The sequence below is a fragment of the Osmia lignaria genome, chromosome 6 (genome assembly GCF_051020975.1).
Source record: "Osmia lignaria lignaria isolate PbOS001 chromosome 6, iyOsmLign1, whole genome shotgun sequence".
NCBI lineage: Eukaryota > Metazoa > Arthropoda > Insecta > Hymenoptera > Megachilidae > Osmia > Osmia lignaria.
This window is the reverse complement of record NC_135037.1, coordinates 7,078,719-7,102,600: the sequence shown is the minus strand read 5'-3', so window position 1 is coordinate 7,102,600 and position 23,882 is coordinate 7,078,719. Positions and strand designations below refer to the sequence as shown.

General features: G+C 40.3%; 1 protein-coding gene across 3 annotated transcripts in view; it reads left to right on the top strand.

The window, feature by feature from the left end:
- Window positions 1–22,985, top strand: part of Sesn (Sestrin) — a 117,358-nt gene extending 94,373 nt beyond the window's left edge. For 2 of the 3 annotated variants that reach the window (XM_034317924.2, XM_034317925.2), the window contains exons 7-12: window positions 13,411–13,581; window positions 16,158–16,361; window positions 16,445–16,685; window positions 17,460–17,725; window positions 18,021–18,395; window positions 18,878–22,985. In XM_034317924.2, coding sequence (XP_034173815.1) covers window positions 13,411–13,581; window positions 16,158–16,361; window positions 16,445–16,685; window positions 17,460–17,725; window positions 18,021–18,395; window positions 18,878–18,964 — 1,344 coding nt within the window. In that variant the 3' untranslated portion in view covers window positions 18,965–22,985. The remainder of the gene's footprint in view (window positions 1–13,410; window positions 13,582–16,157; window positions 16,362–16,444; window positions 16,686–17,459; window positions 17,726–18,020; window positions 18,396–18,877) is intronic. The other variant, XM_034317926.2, reaches the window with a different exon arrangement.
- The last annotated feature ends 897 nt before the right edge of the window (window positions 22,986–23,882 follow it).

Below are 23,882 nucleotides of genomic sequence, written 5' to 3'. Positions count from 1 at the left end.
TTTGTTTGATCGTCGAATGAAACTCGTGTCGTTTTTCCTAATTAAAAGTTTTCATTTCTAATAAAAAAAAAGAAAGAATAAAAGTTTAATCCTGGTATAGATCATCGAAGTACCTTCGAAACAAGGTAATAACAACGATCCTTACACCAGAAGCAACAAAAACAAACGGATGTAGCAATTGAAAAATCAAAATCAGCTTCCATTTTCTTACTCTTCGATTTGCATAACGTTGCGTCGTCGCGAATAGAAACATTATAAATGCAAAACTGCACTCGGCTTGCTCGCGAGGCTAAACTTGTCTCTCACATAACGAGCGACCGTTCCATGTTTGTTTGCTCTGCGAAATTTTGTCGCATAATCAAGATAGTATAACGAAACACGCACGCATTTCCATCGTGACTGTCGACCGATTTACGGATCGTCGCTAATAGGGGGATGCGTTGTCAAACGACACGCGAATTTATGAATGAAATTGGTAAAGCGTTCGGAGTTTGCATGCAAATGGGTCGTGACAGGAGACGAGCAACGTTGCCGGTGCAATATTTCTTTCTATTTTCAGAATAATTTGCTCGAATACATTTTCGATTCTATTCCGTCTAGCTACCCCTTCTTCTACGATTTTCCTACACTGGAAACATGATATATCCAAGAAGTATCATATGTTTTCAAAAGCTTTCAAATTGGTAGCAAGTAAACATGTTGTGGATCTTAGGTGCACTAGACATATTAATTTATATTTGTAAACGCCTATAGCCAGCATTTACGTAAAAGGGTTATTCGGTAAAGTTTGCGCTGAACTGGGTTCAGATAAGTCCAGCTCCATCGAACGCTCTTTTTCTCTTTCTTTTTTCAGAGGTTCAAGCGGTATATACATACATATATGTACAATAAGAGCCCCATGTGGGTACAGTGGCCCATTGGGACACGTTCTGCTCGAATCTTTCCTTTTTTTCCCCACCGAACCCAATCCGACCCAACCTTTTCTCTCCTGGTTCTCCTCGACCAGCTCCCTCGTGATTGTAAAATTGTTTTCCAAGCGGGAAACCGGTTCCAGAGATCTGGGTTCTGGTTTTCAATGTTGTTGAGCCCGGTCATAGGCCGCCCTCGCTTGTCGAAGACCTCGGGAAACGGGCCAGGCCCGTACGAGGCAACAGGTTTTCTTTTTATTTCTCCTATTTTTCTTTCTATTCTTAATTTTTTTTTCTTACCTCCGTGGTCATCTACACGAAAGCATCTCCTCAATGCATTGCTTTCGTTTTTTGTCTCGGACGATTTTCACAATTATCGGTCAAAGAACTGTTCGGAAGTCGACATGTCCTCGAGAAACGTAGGACCCTGTTGTAAAAGTATTCGTCCACCGTTTAAAACAAAATACCTCGTTTAAAATTGGACCAAATGACTTGAGGTTTTTCGAGAAGCTATACAAATTAATTTACTAAGATATGTGCCTTTGTCGTTTTAAAAAATTAAAATTTGCCGAAATCGGGAAAGAAATAGTAAAAGGCGATTTTTTAACTTTTTTATCTGAATCTGTAACGAAAATTTAAAATATGACATTTGTAAATTCAATTAAATTTATTTAATTGAATTAAAATTTCATCGAGATCGGTCGATGCACTTAGAAAGTTACAAGTAATTAAAATTTCCGAAAATCGCGACTTTACAATACTATTTCTTCCGCGATTTCGGCAAATTTTAATTTTTTAAAACGACAAAGGCATCTTAGTTAATTAATTTTTATAGCTTCTCAAAATACCTCAAGTCATTTGGTCCAATTTTAAATGAGCTATTCTGTTTTAAACGGTTATACCAACACTACATGTTTAAATGCGATCGTCGCTGGAAACGGAAACAACATGATATTTTTACATTATTCTATAGAAAGCGTATTCGTGTATGATTTATTGTTCGACCCCTCTGATGGGATACACAGGACCTGTTTTCTGGTTTCATGGGTAACCCTCTACCAGCAGTAGGCTGAAATGGGGTTGCGTAACTGGTTGGACGAGGTCAGTCGTAGGCGTCAGTGAAAACGTACGTCAGAAAATAACTAATTTTCAAATTAGTATATAATACGATAAGTATAAATAAAGTGAAGAATGTTGACGTAAAGAATTACATATCAGAGTCACGAATACGCATTACCTACCGTCAGTTTGTTAATTGAAAAAATAAAGATGAAAAATTTTTATAGACACTCGAAGTAAAATCATGGAAAATCTTTTTAAATTGGTTATTTTATTTGAACTGCTACCGCGTTAAGAGACTCGAGAACGGATTCGAGAAAAGAAAGATAAACCTCGCGTTAGTCGCGGGAAACTAACGAATCCCGTGTGTGTTTGCCTATGAGACACGATTGGCAAACATGTTTACCGGTGGCGGATTACCCGAAAATTTTAACATTTACACAAGATTCGGTGCGACGATAAGCGAAAGCGGTTCTTCTGTTAGACTCGTGTGAATCCGTGTGTACAAACACCAGTTCCTCTTTTCGATTCGCACGATGACGATAACGCCGTCTCATTGGAAGAATTGTTTCAATTTAAAAGCACTTCAAGTCTCGAACCAGAGAATTTTCTCGCGCTACATAATGAAACTCGAATGAAACGATTAGCTAGAATGTTTCAAGGATTAAACAGCCGCGATATCATTGTTGGATACTTTATATGCAAACGGTGATTAGCTTCTTTTTAAAACTGCTCGTGATAAATTCATGATCGTGTTTGTCAGGGGGGATATCTAAGACCTTGCTTGGCATTTTTCTATTTTCTTTCAATAAACAATCGTGTTTTATTGAAACCACTGCAGTTGGAATATGTCTTCCTGGATGGAGTAACATTATAAGAAATCGTAGCTTTTGGAAATGCAGCATTTCTCTAGAATTATAATTTTTATTATTTTATGTTCTGTTTCAAAGTTTTTCTAACACATTTTTTAACAAGTTTTTGCAAAGTAACTAATATCCAAAGGTACTTTGGACCCGATTTCAATAAACTCGCTTCTCTTAATATTAGTTCCAAGGTTAGCTGCAGATAAGATAAGGTCAATTAATTTCCCTTCTATAAAATAAAAAATATACAATGCAGTTAAATTTCGAATTTTTATAATAGCAATAAATGAGAAACGAAACGGATGAATGTAATTTTGCTTTATCTCTTTTACAACAGTACACTCTATCGATCAATCAATTTATTATACCAGCAATATTAATTATTCCTGTTTATCAAAAATAAGAAAATTAGTAGCTAAGAAATAGTATATACACTTTTAAGCGCCTACAGACATATTTGAATCGAGTCTCACTACCAGGAGTCGATTCTGAAGATGAATCACTCGAGTCAATTGATCGATCGATCGATCGAAGAATTTTCAACGATTGTTTTTCTTGACTTGCAAGATTAACGCTCACCTCGTTTATCGACTGGCTAATCGACTATTCAATGACGGCTTTACAATAAGTCCAGTGAAAAATATTTACCGTGTACTTTGTATAGTTTCGTAACGTGAAAAGAAAAAAACAAACAAACGGTGTATTGTTATCGAACGTTTGTTAATTTCGTCGAACGGCGAGAAAGAAACACGTGAATGGTTAACCTTTTGCAGTCCGAGAATTCTCATGTAACATTCAATTAACAAGTGTGACTTATTTAGAAGCAATAATTTTGTATTTATAGAATCCAGCAATTGACTATTGCGGATGGTTCACCAGTGATTAACTAAAAAACTAAAAGAGATAAGAACAATTAACCCTTTTTCGTGTTCTTATCTCCTTATTTTTCGACGCTTTTATTTAACTTGCCAGTCTCCGCTATACAGCAACTTGAACACGGGTTATAGTGTCTGGAATCTATCGTCTTCTCCAGTTATAATACTCGCTGTTAGTCTCATCTGTTCGCCCATCTTGTTTTAGAAAGTCCATTGTTTATGGTGTCTCTCTGGTGACCGGTTTTTTTTTCCACGGCGGAGAGCCCTGTTGAGACATCCGTAACGTTGTCCCCGATCACTGCAATTGGTTTAGCTTAGGTGTTCACGGGGCTGCTCTTTCTTGAAAGCGTTCAAATCACAATTCTTGTTCACTTCGGAATGACTGGATGGATGGGATGGTTAGATGGCTGATGGGTAGCCATTTAGCTTCGTGGACATCAGGGAAAAAATACTCGTCAATAGTCGCTCTACTGATGGTTGTAGTCATCTTTCGAAAGGTCACAATCATTGTATCAAGGATCATAGTCATACCGTAATTGTTCTATAGAAAAGGATAACTTTCCGAATGACCCCCCCAAAATTGAGAACTCAGGTTCGGTATATAACCTAACTTGACTATAAGAAAGCGATCAAAGTTGATTTTAGAGCTGGATGTCTTACCAGCTAGATGTTTGTACAATATTGGGACTATGTATGCGTTATTCGATACTGAGCATGCGCTATTTAATACTGCGCATGCGCTATTTAATACTGCGCCTGCACTATTCGATACTGCGCATACCCAACCCAACTTAACCTAACCTTACCACGATATCTCAAAAACGGTAAGACATCCAGTTCTGAAACCAACTTTAATCGGTTTCTTGTAGTCAATTTAGGTTATATATCGAACCTGAGTTCTCAATTTTGGGGGGGCTGTTCGGAAACACAGCCATAGAAAGTGTCAAGTGTGACTTAGCCATTCGGATAGAAGCTACGAGACAAGCTGACAGAAAACGTGAAGAAGGATGTAGCTTAATGCGTACATTGACGATGAGTTTCATCGAACTTGTCGCGGCGTGTGACACTAACACATATTCACGCAGGAGAGCCAATTGGCGAGGGGCACGCGAAGGAGGGATTGCAGCCAATCGACTGCTGTCGTGAATATGTGTTAGAGTCACACGCTGCGACAAGTTCGATGCAATTCAGTGGGAATTGATATACACATCGAAGGAGAAACAAGGGAAAACGAAATAACAAGAAGGAAGACAATTGTTATCACATGGTGTAACAATCGATACGGTGACGTCGAGGTTTAAGTAGACCAATCAGAACACGGACAGGCTTAGTTGTAACAACCTCATCCGCTGATAAGAAAGGAGCATCGAACTCGCGAAAGCTTTCCTTTGTTCTCCAGGTCGTGTTCTCTGATTTCTCTCTTTCTCTCTCCCTTTTTCTCTCTCTTTCTCTTCTTTCTGTACTGTTCGCGCCTCATGTTCCCGTATTTTCAAAGCGAGTTTGTTTTCTCCCGTTTCACTTCGGCGCTGCTCGCCATTTTCTTTCTCTGTTGTTTCATCGATCACAAGGCGTCTGGTGATCGTTGTCCAAAGCGATGTTATCGGATTTTAGTCAACGCGACCTTGAGCTCTCGTTTCATCTCGATACCGTATCGATACGTCGGCCGAGGGTAACCGCGGACTCGCGTGACTCGAACTGGATTTCTGCAGCTTCCTGTTGATTTTTTCGTTTAACCGGATAGTATCTATCGATGGCGACGGTTAAATTTGGAAAATTAAGGTATTTTTACGTAATTCATAATTTTAAGTAGATTCTGTTACATGCCTGACCATATATGCCTTATTTCATTGAAAAAATCAGGGAAGATTTGAAAAATGTCTAAAATAACTGTGCCTTGGAAGAGCAACGACTCGTCAGCCTTGCCCCAAGTTTAATAAATTAATTCGAGCTACACGTGCTAACTTTGCGTTGAGATCTTCCGCGTTCTCTTCAGTCTGCCATCGGTTCGAGAGTTGTGTTTAGGTATCCCGGAATAATTTTAGCTTCCCGCCTGATGGTATTATCCAATGTTTGATCGACTCTCCGAAATAACCAGCCGCGACACGATGGCCCAATTGTTTGGAATCGCGAACTATTTTTGCTCAGCTTTAAACGAGTATGCGAGGCGGGAACACGCGGCGGCCTTCAAGTCCAATCGAAAACAAGATAAGCCAAGCGGTTGATTTCTTTCTCGCGGTCCTTGGGCCTCCACCATTGTATTCGAAATTCGATAGTCTAACAAACAAGAAAGCTGTTCAACGCGTTGATTGACACGGTAAAATAAACAATGTGCATCAAATTTTTAATCTAATCCTTCGATTTTCTATTTCAAATTAGAGTTGAATATCAATGATATTTGGAATCTGTTCATTCTCATCTTAGATTTTAATAATTTGATTGAATTATATTTAGAGCATCGGTGATGATCTCTTAAGTAGAAAATCTGCTAACTTGGATCATTTTCAAGTAGAAGTGAGCTATTATTCTCTGGCACGTGTGGTCTTTGCTCGTTAGCACGTTACAGTCTCTCCATCCAAAAGGTCATAGTTAACAAAATCCTTGGAAGTGAAAAAAATTTGATCAAATTTAATTTGCAATGCTCGTTTTTGAAACGTAAATACTTTACTTCGACACACTAATCAAACAAGTTAAAATTAACAATATCAATTCGAGGTCACTTTTTTCAGTAACTGTAATATCCCGTTTGATATTTCCCTCTCTCTCGGGCGACGAGTAAACTGGTGTTTCTCTAGTGACCACGTTAAATTCCCTGGATTTGAAAGCTTCGGAGTATCTCTGTGGGGGATTGCGTCACATTGTATCGGAAACGAAACCCGTTTCCTCGATTTTTCAATGAGAAGCACAGCGACCGATTTTCGATATGTTTGTGCGAATTCGTGACGCCTGGCGGTCACACGCGCGCGATAAGGCCAGTGACACTCGAGCCGCATGCTCGAGGAGATGTTGTTTTAGGCCAGGCAAACAAGTGCCTCTCGGTCCGACAGAGTTAGGCCTGTACTCGCTTCGAATAAAGATAAGCAGCTTTAAAAGGATGCGAACTCTATAAAAGCGCTTTCCCCCCGTCTATCCAGGCAGCAAAATTCTATTTTATATTTCTTATTCTCTGGTTCTGGTGAAATTCGAAGGTGGCCAAACAAGTGCAAACAACGCGATACTAGTCGTATTCGAATGATCTTCTTCGAAATTTTATAAACGACCTGTTGCTGTCTTGTTATTTCATTTTAATACCATTTTTATTAAATCGGTAAGTGAAAATTAATTTAGTTTAGAATATTTACAAACTTAGATCGTAAATAAGGGAATAAAGAGCGCTCAGTTAGTGGTACACGAAACAGGGAGAGTGCAACGTTAATCGTCGATCTTAATTATGCCGTATCTCTGTAAACGATTGCGATTAATGGAGGACGTGGGTAGCGCGACAACGATATTATTCTATCGTCCTCTTCCGCTTCTTACGAGCCTCCTGCTATCCTCGGTTATTTAGTCAGCAAGCCCAATTCTCCTTTATGTCCCACGTTGATAATTGACACTTCACTTGCTGCGCTGGGACAAAGTTATTTTCTCTTCTCGAGCGTTTTCGCGGGTCAACGATCCTCGAATCCCCGCGCCCTACTCTAAACGTATTCTAACCACGTGGATATTCAGCTATCGTAAGATTTTATATGTATACAAATCATAAATTTTTGAAAAGGTTCTTAAAATACAATTCAGTTCTTCTGAACTCGTTCGCTTTTTTATGACGCTGAACAGAGAAACGATTAACCGTCATAACATTACGAAATGTACATAAATCTCGAAGAAACGGTCGAGAATAATTTACACCTTTGAATAATTTATTTTTTCTCGCTGGATTTACCTCGAGGATCAGCCGCGGGAAAGCCACACGTTTTCGCGTTTGTTGATAGAAAACGTCGAAACGATTCTCGGTTGGCTGTTTTATTAGACCTCTTTTAAAGAAGCACAGATGCTATTAAGATTCAGGTTGAAAGAAACGCCACTGCTGGCTGACCACGCGCTACTTATGCGTAGGAGTGATATACACGGAATAATATGGTACAAGGTTCCTTGTAATCGACTTCTCGGGTGTATTACCCTGTTGGCTGGCTCGAATGTTGTTCGTTATTCATTCGCTCTCCATGCTTTTTTCACAACTGGAATCATTTTTTAATTATCCTATGAAAACACCTGTGTTTTTCAACACGATCGCTGGAAAAGGTACTTTTCCTAGAAAATTAGAAGAACGTTGAAACCGCGATCGTGGTTCTCTCAACACCTAATTTTTCTCTCGTTTCAAATTTCCTCCAACACGGAGAAGTTGGAAAAAGTTTGATTATAGATGTTCGTGATACTTACCCAAGAAAAAGTAAGAAAGTTGCTTACATCGTTTCGGAACAGAAGTTGCAAAAGAGTATCTCAACTCTTTACCCGAGAGTTTTTTAACGTACCGGTGTAAGGAAACTTGAAGAAGTTTTTCCTTATACGTTTCTGGAAGCTGGGCTGTTTAACTGTATATGTGTGTGAAAATGTTTCTCATTTTTCATTTCTTAATCATTTGGAAATAGATATGCATGGAATATCGTTTAACAAATTAATTAGCACGGTTCGAATAATCGCGTAGCATTATAATTAGAATAATTAAGAAAATTAATGTGTTAACGTTATCAGGAAATTATTTGAACAACAGAAGAGTTATGATTAATATGCTAGAGAAGTTAGGAAGTGAAAGAAAAAAGTAAAGGCGCGTGGCGTTTGAAGAAAATTAGGTCGAGTTTTTCGATCCTCCCTCGTCACACGAGGAGAACTTAAATTCCCTTTGTTCGTATCGTTCACTGGCCGCAGCTTTACGAGCTTCTTTGTGCTCCCTTTTGAATCTCCGCTCCTACATCTGTTTCCAATGACGCAATTTTCGTCTGTCCCTTCGCGTTTTTAAAGCGCCCCGGAAACGCACGCTTCCATCTGCTATTGCCTCGTCATTCGACGTGTTCAATAATTAATCACACTTGGCGAAACATTTTCGACCGTTTTTGCTTCGTGACCACTTTTTCTCTGCATAGTTAGCTTTTATAATCTTTTCTGAGACGTCTCTTCGTTGTAATGGGACACGAAGTTGAATAATACACTCGTAAGATGATATATAAAAAGCTTCTAAATGTGTGGGAAATATCATACAGTGTAACATTAGAAAAAAGTTATTTTAGGAAAAGTGATATTTAACACGTCTGCTGCTATATACCCCTTTTAACGTGCTCCTAATAAATCCGTTGGATCAGTGAGTCGCGATATTGACGGTAATTAAATTTTCACTGTATAGCCAATTAAGCTTCCATTGGAGAAAGGCTCTCTATCCTTGTAGCTTTATCGCGAACAAGAAAATAAAAAAAAGTAGTAAAGAAAAAACGTTTGCTTTACCGGTTGGTGGTTGCGAAAACACGATAAAACTGTTCGATGTAATATAACGGGTTACGCGAGTTACTCTCGTAATCGTTGCCGCCTCGAAAATTGCTAGCGGAAGAAATGGAACGAATTTTCTCGATAAACGTGATCCGCGAATATTACATGTCACGTATGCGTCACGAGCTGTTTTTCATGAACGCCACATTCGTAACTGGCTGTGACGTGCTGTTACGTTATCTTTTTCATATATTTGTAAAAGTAAATAAATTCCATTTATACATTGTTCATTTTCCTATCAGAATTGAAAGGTATAATTAATTATTCCATATTAAACGCACATGGTGCGTCATCGTTTGGACAGTACAAGACGCACATGATGCGTCATTATACGGATAGTATAGGACGCACCAGGTGCGTCGTTGGTTTGGAACACGTTTACACGTGCGTACGAACGCCCACGTAGCTGGCATTAACCGGGGATATTTTTGTCAGTTAATCTCGTTTGTCGTGCACACGCGAGCGAGCTAGCGAGTTTCTTTTGGCGACGGTGACGACGACACGGAGCAACAATACGCTTTTCCTCTCGCGTTTCCCTTGAAGAGGTACGAAAGCGAGAGAAGACCGGTCTCGCGATTATAATTAGAGGCTTGCATATCGTCGATCGCGACATCGCTATTTGTGTTGCACGTTTAAGCCCGCCTATTTACGTTGTTCGCCTAATGAGCTTTCGTTCGGATGCTCGCAACGATCGTATTCTTGGTTTATACGGCCTTTAGACGTTCATTTTTGATGGAATAGGAAAACATTTTACAGCCTCAGGTGTATGTATGCTTAGGAGGATTTATCACCGATTGAACGGTAATGATTCTATGGTAATGATTCTATCTGGCAACGATGCTTTCAAAGAGAACTTGGTTTGCGTTTTATTAACACTTTGTTGCTCGTGGTTCAGTCATTTATCTGATTTTATCATTCTTTTGAAATTAGAAACGAATCTATTTGTAGGTGTCGATATAAATGGTGATTATCTTTTTATTTCATTCTTTACTTCATTTCTCTCAAATATAATTTTACATTAAATTAACACGTAAAATTACACGAGTCATAGATTCGATGAAACGTAATTAAGAGGATAAGATTCAATACATTTGCCTGAGATATCGTTTATTGTTCGAAACTGCGATAAGCGTAAAAGAAATTATAAACATCTGTATCAGAGCATACGTCATCGGCTACGAATATATTTATAGTATCGATTGAATTGACCAGTAAAGCCTTGATGTTTACTTCGATTTTACAGTATAATAAATGACGAATGTTCTCGTTCGTCGTAGCTTTCAAAAATCAACGAAAGATGTGTGTGGCAATAAGGAGGCATTAATGGCCCCTTTATCCAGGTTGCATTTAGCTTCCCGATAAGGTTGTTCGACTTATCGTTACCTTCGAATTCTGGTATCTCGGAAAGGAGGTCGGGCGCAGAAAAGGCATTGAAATTTCCTAACGATCGGATCGAAATCGTTTCTCTAAACGAGATCGTCATCACTGTCAAGGATAATGTCGTTTTAACAACCAATGGAAAAACACATGGAAAACACCATATGGCGTGGGCCGAAAATATCGTTCAGGAGGGTGGATCGTTTGTTTGGATATCGCGGGTGGAAAACAAGGAGAGCAAGGATTGTCGCGCGTCCACGGGAAAATTCCGTTCGTAATACAGGAATGGAGAGGAGGGACATAGGAAGAAGGAAGACGAAGCGTTCTGGTGAAACAGCAAAGACCCCAGAAGAAGACGCGCAAGCCTCGCCACCAAGTCTCGGAGAGTTGGGCTCGTTGCCAGAAGCTTTTGCCAAAAGAAAAAGAGTTCTCGGAAGAAGGAGCCTGCTCTCTCGCGTGCTGGCCACGGTTTTCGAGGGCTTCGCCGGGACAATCCGACGAGAGGGATCTTGCCAAATCCCGCGTACGGGTTAATTGAGTAATGCATTTTGTCGTTGATGACGCGTTTCGGTATTTTTAAGTCACCGAGCCAGCTGATCGTCTCTGACCACGTTTCGCATTTCATTCTTTTCCCATCAACTTCGATCGATCTCCGATGAAACATTCTTTCTAATTGTCCAATTTCGGTATTCGAATCGATGGTCCACCAATTCCCGCCAAATTTTGTTTACCCGTCTTTTCGTATCACCATGGACAGCGATTGATCATTTTCATCGAGGATCGACTCGTTATCGAGAAAGTTCGACCAGATGATGACCATGGAAATAAAATACCGATAAGCCGTCCGTCGTGTCACTTTGAAGTTGAAACGTACGGAGTTCCGATGACTAACAATAAGTCCACCCTACTTTCATCTTATCGGTTTCTGTTTCTTATTTTTTTCTATCCTAAATACCTCGGTGGTTAGGTGGCGACTTTTATTTTATTATACGAAGAAACGCGTCCACTTTGGAGAAACTGTAATATAGAGCGATAGTTTATGCACGAGCGAACGGTAGCACGTGTTTCAGTCTCGCGATCGTTATCATGCAGGATCAATATTAATTCCACGTTTAGTCCCGGGCATTTCGTAATACGTTATTAGATAATGTCTCTCCATTTCCATATAAATTCGCAGATAAGCGATTTCGAACGATGAACGTCGTTAAAAGCTCGTCATTGAAAAGTCGCGCGTTCGAGAGTGTAAGCTTTATTTTCGTGGAAACGTTCAAGTTAGCCTCGCACGTTCGCTCGCTGTTGGGAAACTTGTCTACCGACAAGATTAACAGACGCGGCGAATGGTTGTGGGGTTTCGTCACACACCAGTCCCTTTGATATTTTTGATCGTCGCGTCGGAAGGTTGGTTCACGAGCGAAGCGCTTCACCCACGCCCCTAATCCTGCTCCGCCGTCGTTGACGGATCGACCAGAAGAAAATTGATATTCCCGGCGCGGCGAAAGCTACAGTCCGAGTGAAATGCCTTTCCCGTTTAATTTGTACGCACGGGTCGTCGACCTGCCACAAGGTAACTGTTCTCATTAATATTGTGCTCGTAGAGTTGCGCGATCGTGTCTGAACGCTGCCTCGCTGTCCGCGATCGAAGGAAAACAATATCGATTGAAAAGTAACTTCGAAACTTCGTCCTTATTTTTTTGTCAATTTCGATTGAACAAATTTTGATTAAATTGCCATCAAAAATCATTCTTAGGACAGTGATAATAGTAGCTAGATATTATTATTTACCTACATAGGCAACGGGTCAAAGGAAGACTTGGAACAAAGGTTCCGAGACTAATTACAGTTCTAAATCTCGTCTATCCAAGAAACTATTATTGTTGTATTTCTTCAAAGCTGGTGCCCTCTTAGATATTATCTTTAACCAATAAATCTATCCGTCCGCTATTAGTCAGACGTTGAAGAAATTCGTTGGCTCTTAAAGCCACCGTTCCGTGAGAACTTCCTGTAGTTGGTCGTTCAAATTACACCAGTCGTTACGGGAGAAAATATCAAGTCAGAGGGAAGATAAAAAAGCAAATGAAGGAGACACACGTTTGAAACACATATAACCAGTGGTAGGAGTTAGTCCCCTTTACCAAAGAGTCGGAAAGGGTGTTCCTCGTACGGCCGCTATGTTAGGATTCTAAGTTTAGAGACGTTCCGCAAGCGACCGTTCCTCGTCACTGATACGTCTATCAGCCTGATGACTTTCCATCGTAATATTTCCACGCTATAATACGTAATAACCATTAACACAGTTACTATCAGAGTTGAAACAGAATCGTTTCTCGGGATGATGCAACTCGAACACCTGATTTCGAGGATCGCTTTCGAGTGACCCTGTTTTCTCTGTCTCGGCGACTGTGTCATTAACGCGATTAATACGATCCATTTCGACAACGTATCGCTTTGGGCCGCGGCACGATAATGAGCGTTTATGAAATTAGCATCGGAAGAGCAGGAGTCATTATTGGAAATCGCCATTGTCGCCTGTTTTTCTTCTCCAGTCATTTCGAAAACTTATTGTTAGTCCAGACCTACAGCTATTTAGAATCAATCTCCTACACCAGATTTATACTTAGAAATTTTCATTAGTTTATACGGTTTATTCCTGTTTAGTAAATAAATAAAAAATAAATTAGTGTAAGTTAGAGATTCTGCTGTTAAGTAAAACACTAACCTTGTCGATCAAGTACACTGTTCCCTGAAATTGAATCCATTTGTTTCCTGGTGTTAATACAATTTGGCTAATCACTCTTCCCTATGTTTTTCTCGTTACAGACTCATATTCTGTTGATGGATGCGTTCCTCCAGAACAACAGGCTGGATCATGTCTCCAGGGTGATGGCCTCGCATCCCTCGTACTTGGAACACTTCCTCCGTACCCAACATTTCATCCTGAGGGGCGATGGACCGCTTCCTTACGACTACAGGCATCTTATCGCCATTATGGTGAGTGCACGGCCGCTTTTTCTCTTTATCTAATACGCCGTAATGGCTGCTAGTTTTTCCGTCTTGCGATAAATACCAGCTGGCTGTCATGGAAAACGGTAAAATTCTTTGCTGACAGCGGACCTTTTCGCTATTTTATCTGCCAGCTGGCTAACGGTTATTAATTTGCAATAAATGAAATTGAATTAAGGTTGCCGCAAGAAGTTTCAATGTTCAACACGTTGGATGCAATTTTTATTTCTTCGAAAAGATGAGCAATTGAGTTGCGCTCGACGGCCTAAAATAAGAAAAACCGTGATTATTTTTGATAGATGTTGTTTTCCACGTGCAATATCGAGCGAGCGTTAATTTTGAACCTGAAACACGATTATCGTCGGTCAGAGAAACGCAAGAAGCATTCTTTTTCCTACCGATTATCGTCACGGTTCCTTTTCTCCAGTTACTCGCTCGTCCCTCGGCCGTGTCGCACGGGTCGTTGGGCCAAAGATTATCAGGAAACCGAGTAAGTGCAACGGGTTTCGTAACGACACGTTCTTCGTCATGGAATCGCCTGTTCGTGAAAAATAATTACCGGAAAATTAACTGATAATCAGAGGGATCGCGATGAATCTATTGTAAATGAAATTGGGTCGGTTAATAGGGGGTGGGGTGGCTGCACTTACAAGGTCGGTAAACAGGATATTATATCGAGGCTACGACTTCCTGGTATGAAAGATACCGAACGATGATAGGAAGTCGTAACAAGCTTCTCGCGATCTCCAATTATGAGCAGACAATTTGGTAATTGGATCGCGTAATCATTTATGATCATTGTCACTGAACCCTTTCGTTATGGACGGGTTTCTTTTCCGCTGCTGGGTCGGATATTCAATGTTAATTGAATAATTTCTACAATTTTGGAAATACAGTTCTCCAACAAAAGGGTTAATAAAATTGATCTGTTTGAAAAGTCATATGTCGTGGTAGAAGATATCGAGACTCCTGACGCGTTGCCAGTCGATGGTCGAAATATCTTCCTTTTCAAACGATCGGCCGAAAACGCTTTATCGAGGGTGATAAAAGCACGAAGAGAGGTGGGGCGAGGCTAGAAAGCATCGAGTTGACGAAGAACGGACGGAAGAGAATGATTGCCGCTTGGTACACGGTGGGGTTCGATAAAACGATAAGATATCTGGAAAAACAGCTTTTCTACCGGTAAACATACTAACTTGTGTGCAAGGCATGCACGCTCCCCTCTTGCGCTGTTTACGACTTTGGCTGGATTGAGATTCGCGGATCGTACCGCAATTTCTCGTATCAGGGAAAACAGGTGTTTGTCACGTTTCTTGTAAAGGATAGCGATTTTTTACTAAGTCACACGTGGCACACCTATCGTCACCTGCTCTTTCGAATTCGAAATTACATATCTCAGTGTTATTTTCGACGTGTTGCCACCTATCATTCAAAGGGAGAAAGAAATACTTTCAGAATTTCATTAAGAAATTTTTTTCGATTGCATTCAATTAAAAATTCATTCGCTGTATGGATGTTCATTAGAATTTCTCTTTTCCAAATTTTTGCTTTTTAAAAATATACAATTGTAAATCGTCTAAGTACATTGTTACAATAAGACTCGTTGTCAGTGAAAAACAAAAGGAAAGGAGATACAGAAAACTGATTATGTACATACAATCAGATTCTCATAGGTATGCATACCACATTTTCCATCGTTCGTGTTCTCCTTGTTTTCCCCGTTTCTTCTGTACGTCTACCAGCACATTTCGTTCTATCCTTCTTTTTCTAATGCCATCCAGAGGGTTCGTTCTCCATTTTAGTAGTCCGCGTGTTTGCAGACTTCTCTCTTATCGCTTATCACGACTCTCGAGTCGATCGATCTGCGGCCTCGCATGGTAAACACGTGTCTTGTTTACGCGCTTCATTTCTAATTCCCCCTCCATCATTTTCCCCTTTCTTCAACCTATTCTCCACCTCTTTCCGCCTACTTCTTGCCGGCATTTGAATTTCTGATGTAATTTCAACGACGTTCAAAACAAACCATTAAGAGGATCCCAGCAGTGTCGGGACTCCATCTTTTCCCGCGTTTTACGCCCCACTCCGTTCGCGATTAATTTCGGACTTAGTTTCGTTTCGTTTCGTTTCGTTTCATTCCACTATTCCGCTCGAACGGCTATGCTTTCTCTCGAACCGTGTTCCTTCGTTTCTACGTATTTTCCTCGAATATTCTTCCATTTTTCAGGAAGTGAAAACGCTTCGTTCAATTTCCGCCTCGATACGTTGCGTCGTTTCCGATTTGTCTCTTTTCTCTCTACCCCTTTTCTTTTTCGTCGATTGTTTACTCCATCGAGTACCGTTTAGCAAATTGCCACTGTATCGCTCGTGTTTGCTCATCGATGATATAATCTACTTGCGAGGTAAAAGACTACCGTTAGAAGACTTACGAACTTGCGTAACGGATTAAACGAAGCGATTTTCGGTTCGACGCTAGATTGCATAAGCGTCGTCGATTCTAAAGAGTTAGAAAATAATGAATTGAAAAGCTAGAAAATATTTACTGAGAGCGGTAATTTATTTAAAAGGGTTTAACGGTTTGTTTGCAGGCCGCTGGTAGGCATCAATGCAGCTATCTTATAAACCTACAGAAGGGAGAGTTCCTTCTTCAAGGCGGCGATCCGTCTTGGCTCCAAGGGTTGAAATCGATTCCAGGAAAATTGCAAGATCTCTATGAGATTAACAAGATCCTAGCCCATAGGCCGTGGCTATTGAACAAAACGCACATAGAGGTTCGTTATCTTCGAATCAAGATCTTTCCTTTCGACCATTAATTGTAAGATAATTTTAATAAATTGGTATTTTCAATTTACAGAAACTGACCAAAGGCGCGGACAGTTGGTCCTTAGCCGAAGTCGTTCACGCGATAGTTCTATTGGCCCACTTTCACTCCCTTTCGTCTTTCGTCTTTTCCTGCGGGATCAACGAGGAACTGGACAACGTAGCTGGACACCATTACAAAGAGAACGTCCAGGATAATAGCAATAATGTACCAACTGCCAAAGACAAGATTTCCAGTAGTCCCAAGAAGATTCCCAATGGCGATGGCAAGACTGGTAAGTTTCACGTTGAAATTCAAACATCAATATAATATTAATGATCCTAATTAAAGGATCCAATTTAAACGAGTCCTATTCCTTATCATTACTAATGATTTCAGTAAATTAGCAACGCTTATTATTTTCATTTCCCGAGCAGTAAAATTGGTGATGGTTAAAAATCTCATCGACGCTATTAATATTCTTATAATTTGCTTAATTATTAAACCATACTTAATAATGTCCGAAGATATCGGTTTTATATCGAGTTTCTTCAGCATTGGAGCTTCATCAAAAGTCTAAGGACATTCTGATACTGAACTATTGAAATTAGGCCTTTCTCTTAGCTGCAATTTCATGAAACCAACACTCATTCATCATTCATACCGGACAGTACAATCGTCGTGTACATCGTGCTCATTGATCATCAATCAGCTGCTTTTTTAATTGGATAGATGATCAGCAGAGAACACGATGAACAAGTGCATCAGATTGGAATACGTGAGATCAGCAGGAGAACAGCAGATGACTGCGGGGACATAAAATACTGTTTGAGAACACGCAGGAATTTAGCAAAAGAGAGAGGGGTCTGTGTTAGGTATTTGAAATTTAATGGAAGATAAATTTGATGGATGCAATTAGTCTTGAGGGGTGTACGTTAAGGGTCAGGTATAGGATAGAGTACCTTGATTTGATGAAGCTGTGTAATGTTGATGAAACGTCAGGTTGAATTGAAGATCTTCCAATTTGAGTAGGATCTCTGCTAACAAGATACCATTGCAATCTGTGCAGAAAACATGCCGTCGCCACCGTCCTCACCGAGCATAGTCGGCGAGCAGGAGGTCGGCGTCGAAGCCCTGATGGAGCGTATGAAACGTTTATCAGAGAAGTCTGAATCGTATCAGATCACGCAGGAAGAACTGTCGAAGAGATTCGAAACTGTGGAGACACAGTCAGCGGAGCTGGCAGCTGCGCCGCAGAGGAGTAGCTCGGTCCTCGACTCTGACATTGGTCATTTCATCGAGGATCCCACCTTCATTTATCAGGACTTCGCCAAGGTAAGCTACACCGCGATAAATTCAACACCGCTGAGAATCGAGCTGGCGTTTACATTTTTCCAGAAGCCAGATTCGAAAGTGTATTTCAAGGCAACTCGCGAAGCTCGCCGATGAATATTTAAGTTCCATCGATTCGATTACCGTTTCCACCACGGTACCCATGAATATTTACGGTCGTTCGACACGTGTCTCGTCGAATCGAACGCGCTTAACCATACACGCTAACCCGATTAATTTCATTTAGAAGGAATCGTAGTAAAATCAAACTATAAATTTTCATCTTTCGTTGTTTCAGCGAGGCCAACTGAACGACATACCGACTTTCCGCGTGCAGGACTATTCTTGGGACGATCACGGTTACTCGTTGGTCAATCGTCTGTACAACGACGTTGGTAATCTGCTGGACGACAAATTCAAGACAGCCTACAATCTTACGTATTACACGATGGGCACGCACAGCAAAGTTGACACCTCCCGGTTCAGACGGGCCATCTGGAATTACATTCAATGTATGTTCGGCATCAGACACGACGATTACGATTACAACGAGGTGAATCAGCTGCTCGAACGAAGCCTCAAGACTTTTATAAAGAGCGCCGTCTGTTATCCGGAACGTGTCACCAAAAGGGATTACGATCGCGTCATGAGGGAGTTCAAGCACAGCGAAAAGGTTGGTATAGCTATCCATTCGATTACTCAGACTGCACACGGTATCTTCTTACGTAGTCTGTTTATCGTTTCCCTCATTCTGCCCCGTCGATTTTTAACAAGATTACGTAATCGCGTACCAGTTACGTACCAGACTATTTGCATACAATTCCGCTATGTTTCTTCTTTTTTTTCTACACGTTTCCTCGTTTCACGTGTAATCATTTGGCTTTAATTACAGGTAGCTGAATTCATAAACATTGTATAATAATACACTTATTTTTTAACGTAGCCACTGTAAATATTGAGACGCTTGTCATATCGTGGGACCAGATTAAGTGTCTTTCATTTTATGAATTTCCATCTTTCATTGTTTTTTTTAATTTTTATAAAGAGGTGAAGGACCAGGGTACTTTTCAAGGTTTTCAGACTTGTTATATTTCATCAGTATTATAATTAGCTTTGTAGGATTTATTTATCAAGGATCTGTTTTGTTCGTTTCAGGTCCACGTGAATCTGATGATCTTGGAGGCACGTATGCAAGCGGAGCTGTTGTACGCGCTCCGCGCTGTGATGCGATATATGACCTAAGCGAAGCCTGTCGTCGTCGCTCCTTCGTCTACTTGCTGTCTGTCAGTTTTATCGTCGGTTTATTTTATCGTGTAGCTCGCGCGCAACGAATTCGCGAGTCATCGTGGTCGTGGTCGTGATCGTCTCACGCGGACTCTGCATACATCAGACACAGAGAGGAAACGAACGAACGAACGCGACACCGATTCTCACGCAGCATATAATAACAAGAACCGTATTCTCACACGGTGGACACATATTCAATCAATATTCATACACAATCAATCAATAAATCCATCCATCCGTACATATAATACAGAAGGAGTTCGCGTTACCAATTATAAAACACCCGTATCGCGCGAGCGAGCGCGTCAACGAAGAAGAAAACCGGCCGAAAATATACGTTCGAGTGTCTCCTTTGATTCAAGACGATGCTGTTTGTTATTACTCGACGACAGACATCTTTGCGACGAGTCGGCACGATCGATCGAACGGAGAAGAAGTTTGGAAACAAGGAAACGAGGCTGCGAGATGCGTGAATCATCGGACACGCGGAGGAATTTACAGAATTTCCAAAAGTTTCGCACCGTTCTTCTTATTGAACGCGTTTTCTTTTTTCACTTTCGACACCCCTGGCGGGGAGGAGAAGACACGCGAGAGAGAAAGAGAGACGGAAGTGGAATTAAGCATTGAAGATGGAAGAGAGAGAGAGAGAGAGAGAGAGAGAGAGAGAAAGAGAGAAAGAGAAAGAGAGAGAGATTTTCAACGTTTGTTTTGTAAATAGACACTCGTATTTTTCTATTTTTTGCGAGGATCGTAGTGAATTGTTATTTGCACGTTTCGTTAGCGTTTCAGATCTGTTACAGTTTTTACCAGTCCTCCTTCAAATATTTGCCCAACACTTGGTAATATAAAGCGAGTCGCTTTTTTAAATTGTATTTCCCTTTGGATTTATCCTTCGTATTTCGCATTCGTACAATAGACCGTGATATTAAACTTTGATCGCGACTTTTATTATTTCCTTCTTTCGTTCCGTTCTAAACGTTTTCCTTTTTGTCTATTGTTTGTGATCGCGTTGGATAATGAAAAAGCGCGGGCTTGTTTCGCGATTAGTTATCGATCAAAACTCGAGTTTTCGCTGTTGCTTATTTTTTTTTCCCCCTATTGTATAACGAGACGATTTGCCGATGGCTGCAGTTAACGATAAATTAAGAAGTCTATTAATAAACGTTTACGATTCGAGATGACCGAAGTCGTTCAGTGATCTCGTTTTTTTCCTCGCTCGTCCTCTGGGTACGTTGGTCGACTAACGCGTTCAGGGGTCGAGGCTGGAACAGTACGAACGAATGTGAAGAAGAAAACTGTTGTCTTTCGCGCGCTATGGTCGCGATTCGCGCTGTACATAATTATAATACGGTTTTAACCTCGTTTATTTCATTGACTATCGCATCACGAGAAAAGTATGTAATTGTAAACGAAAGTGAGAAGAAGAAGAAAAGAAACAAAGTGTACCTTCGTTTCCATCGAGCGTACAGATGATTTCAAACGTTTAGATCGTAGGACGATCTGCGTGCGCGCACGATGCCCGCGCCCGTAGAGACGAGCAATTGCCCCGTCGGCTGTGTTTATTTTCTCGTTGGATCCGACCGAGAAATGGGAAGGCGGAAAACGAAAACGCGTCGCGCGCGATCGCTCTGCCCGTACGGCCAAATTTCTCTGTCTCTGTTGTAACCGGAAAGCAGGCGTCCTCGACGAGCTTACAAGCGAAAATTTTCTTTCGAATGTCACATGTACGCGGGGTGTAACGCGAACAAGTACCGACGGCTATGAAAAAGAAAGAAAAATTACGGCAAGGACCAAGAAGGGGCGAAGCGAATAAAAGAAATAATTGACGTAGAACCAAAAGAAAAGAAAAGTCGTGAAGCGGATTTTTTTTCCAAGAAGTTTATCAACGAATTTTTCCATGCCTTTCGTGTGTAGCATTATTTACCGTAACGAGGAGCTATTGAAACGGAAGGGCGCGAGTTAGAAACGCGTGAATCGGTTCGCTCCTTCCGACGACCAAAAAGATGGTTGGCAAAATGGTACAGTTGTACCTCGCGGCCGTAACGATGCGAGGTGGACAGAGAGAGGCTGTTTAAAATAAATCAAATCCATATTAAGTCGTTTAAGGTACACGAGGATGTTAGGTAACGCGTGGCACAAAATAAAATTAAAAAAAAAAAAAATAAAAAAATAAAAATAAAAAAATACAAAATGAATAACAAATACTAATGAACAGAGAAGAGAGAAGACAAAGCTATACATCGCGAATTACACGTGTCTGTGATCGCATATTATACAATAGAATGTATAACACGTGCACACGCATCGTCGGTATGGAAAAGCATAGAAGATGGGCTGATTATATGTTAGATATTATATTATATTATATATATATATATATGTGTATATATATATATATACATATTATATAAATACGTATGTACGTAGATACATACGACGCGTATATACGTTTACTATGAGAAGAGAGAGGAGCGCGTGCTATGTTGAAAATACGTACGAGCTGAAAGGTAACAAACAACATGAAAAATACGAGAGATGTATGTGTAGCGTTTGTAATTACAGTGTCTCTTTATTATGTAACTGTGTATGTGCGCTCTGGAATTATTGTACATCCGCGTCGATGTTCACCGTGTCTTCTCGATCGCCAATTGGTCTTTTTCGAAAAAGATACAGAAAAAATCATACTTGTACACTCCGGTACTTTTTAATATATAAAAAAAAAAAATTCTGCTTACCAGTTTGAGATGGAGATACACGGTGAACATTCGTAAACGGATTCTAAACGCGTAGAAAACCAGCCGATAAGCACACCAACGACTTTTTCGACCAACAGCGACGCGTTTGCCTCGTAAACGATGTCCCCACATATCACTTGGAGAGTTTTAGAGAGGGCGAATTTCGCGATCATCGCTCGCTCTTGCGCGATCGATTCAATCTAACCACTTCCGTTCAATATTCTTCGTCATTCAATTAATTAACATTTATAATTTATTAGAAAGGATCTTGGTGATTTAAAGGAGAATTCGGTGTTCTCCTTCCAAAAGCCAAGATTTTTTATTTTATATATTTTGAATATTTTGAAAAGATGTTCTTTTTCAAAAACTTTCTAATTTTAGTATTCTATATTTGTTCATAAAACGAGGAATACAAAGGGTGTGGCTAGTTGCGCGGACAACAGTATTTTGTTACTTTGCTTTTCATTTTCTATAAACTTTTTAAATTCCTACTCTCTCTCTCTCTCTCTCTTTCTTTTCTATCTTCTCACGTGTATTGACACGCCTCGATTTCACGTTTTTATCCTCTTCGTCTTTCCCTAGCTGATTGGGCATCCGTAATCTATGCGCGAGCAGATTAACCGTTTACAAGATCATGGTTTTATCAATCGCGTAATTTTTAACAATCAAGACTAGTATAATATATATATATATATTTTTTTTTTATTCATTTGAGACTCACGTTTGAAATTTAGAATATTTTCAATCAAAGTTTCTTGAAAAATTGAAAATTTCCTGTGTTAAATCGTTATTAATCAATGTTTCGTACTTATACTAATTAATTTCGTAGACCAGGCGTGTAAACGGTTATGAAAAGCGAGCGGGACCCCGGTCAAAGAGACTTTTTCGCTATCGAGGCTCGACTTTCGCGTCGCCAATTTTTATACGCCGGTAAATTATACCTATATAATATTATACCTCACCTGTAGACGAGATCGTTCCTGCTCGAGATCGAATAACCGAGCGATACTCTTGTACCTTTTTTCGTCGTCTCGTTAGAATGATCGAAGAGAAGCAAAAGAAAAGAAAAGAAAAAAAAAAAGATAATCGTTCTCTAATCTTCGCCGTCTCTTTCTTCTCTCTGTCTGTCCACTCTTTTTCTTTCTCTTCGTCGAATTTTTGCACGAATCGCGTGCGAGCGAACGATCGGGGAACTCGATCGAGGGAAAGGTAGTTGATTTTCTTTCTTTTTTTTTTTTTTATATTCTTTGGAAAACGATTGGTGGTGAAACGTGTTCATGGCGCGTGCTCTGTGCCCGGGCTGATCTCATAAAATTAATAAGCATCGTTGTAGTCAGAAGAGATGGATAAGGAATGTGTTCTTTTTTAAGCTTAGAGAGAAAATGGGAGAGCGAGAGAAAGATGGACGAGGAGAGAAGGGTCTTCGTTATTTTTGTTTTTCTCATAAACCCGTTATCCTGGCGCGAGAAAGGATTTCGCGTGAACCGGTCAAGATTTTTCATCTTCTTTCTTTATTTTCTTCTTTTTTAATTGAAAAATCAGCACTGAAAATTGGAGCACCAAGAGGGTTCCTACCTGTTTCTTTTAACATCATTGTTCTTTTTATATTTGACCAGAGCGATCGCGTCAGGGTTTCGGGTGAAAATTCGACGCCTCGAGCATTCGTGGAGGTGGACGAGAATTCATAGAGAGAGAAAATGAAATTGTTGTAACGATAGAAGCTCGAGCGAGGCGTTTGTTCTACGAAGTACCCATACAAACACGAAAACACATTCATACACATGAAAACATAACACGCGGGGTACGTGTATCGTTTCTTTGTCCTCTTGTTCTTCTTTTTAATAATAATTTTAATTTCGATGATAGATCGACGGGCTTTCACACAAACACAAGCATACAACACACATATATATTATATATTACACAAAAGGTTGAACGTTGTTCTCGACGAAGAAGCGTTCTTCGTCTCGTGCGTGTTCGCTGTTGCGAGCTCGAGCCACCTCCGAGAGTCACAAAAAGAAAATAATGAATGAGAAAGCATCTTGCAAAAGCGTGAAAAGAAATGGAACAACATTTACATGCCACCGCGTCGAGTATGATCGTGTGATAATTACAAGTGATTTGACTAGGCCCTTCCA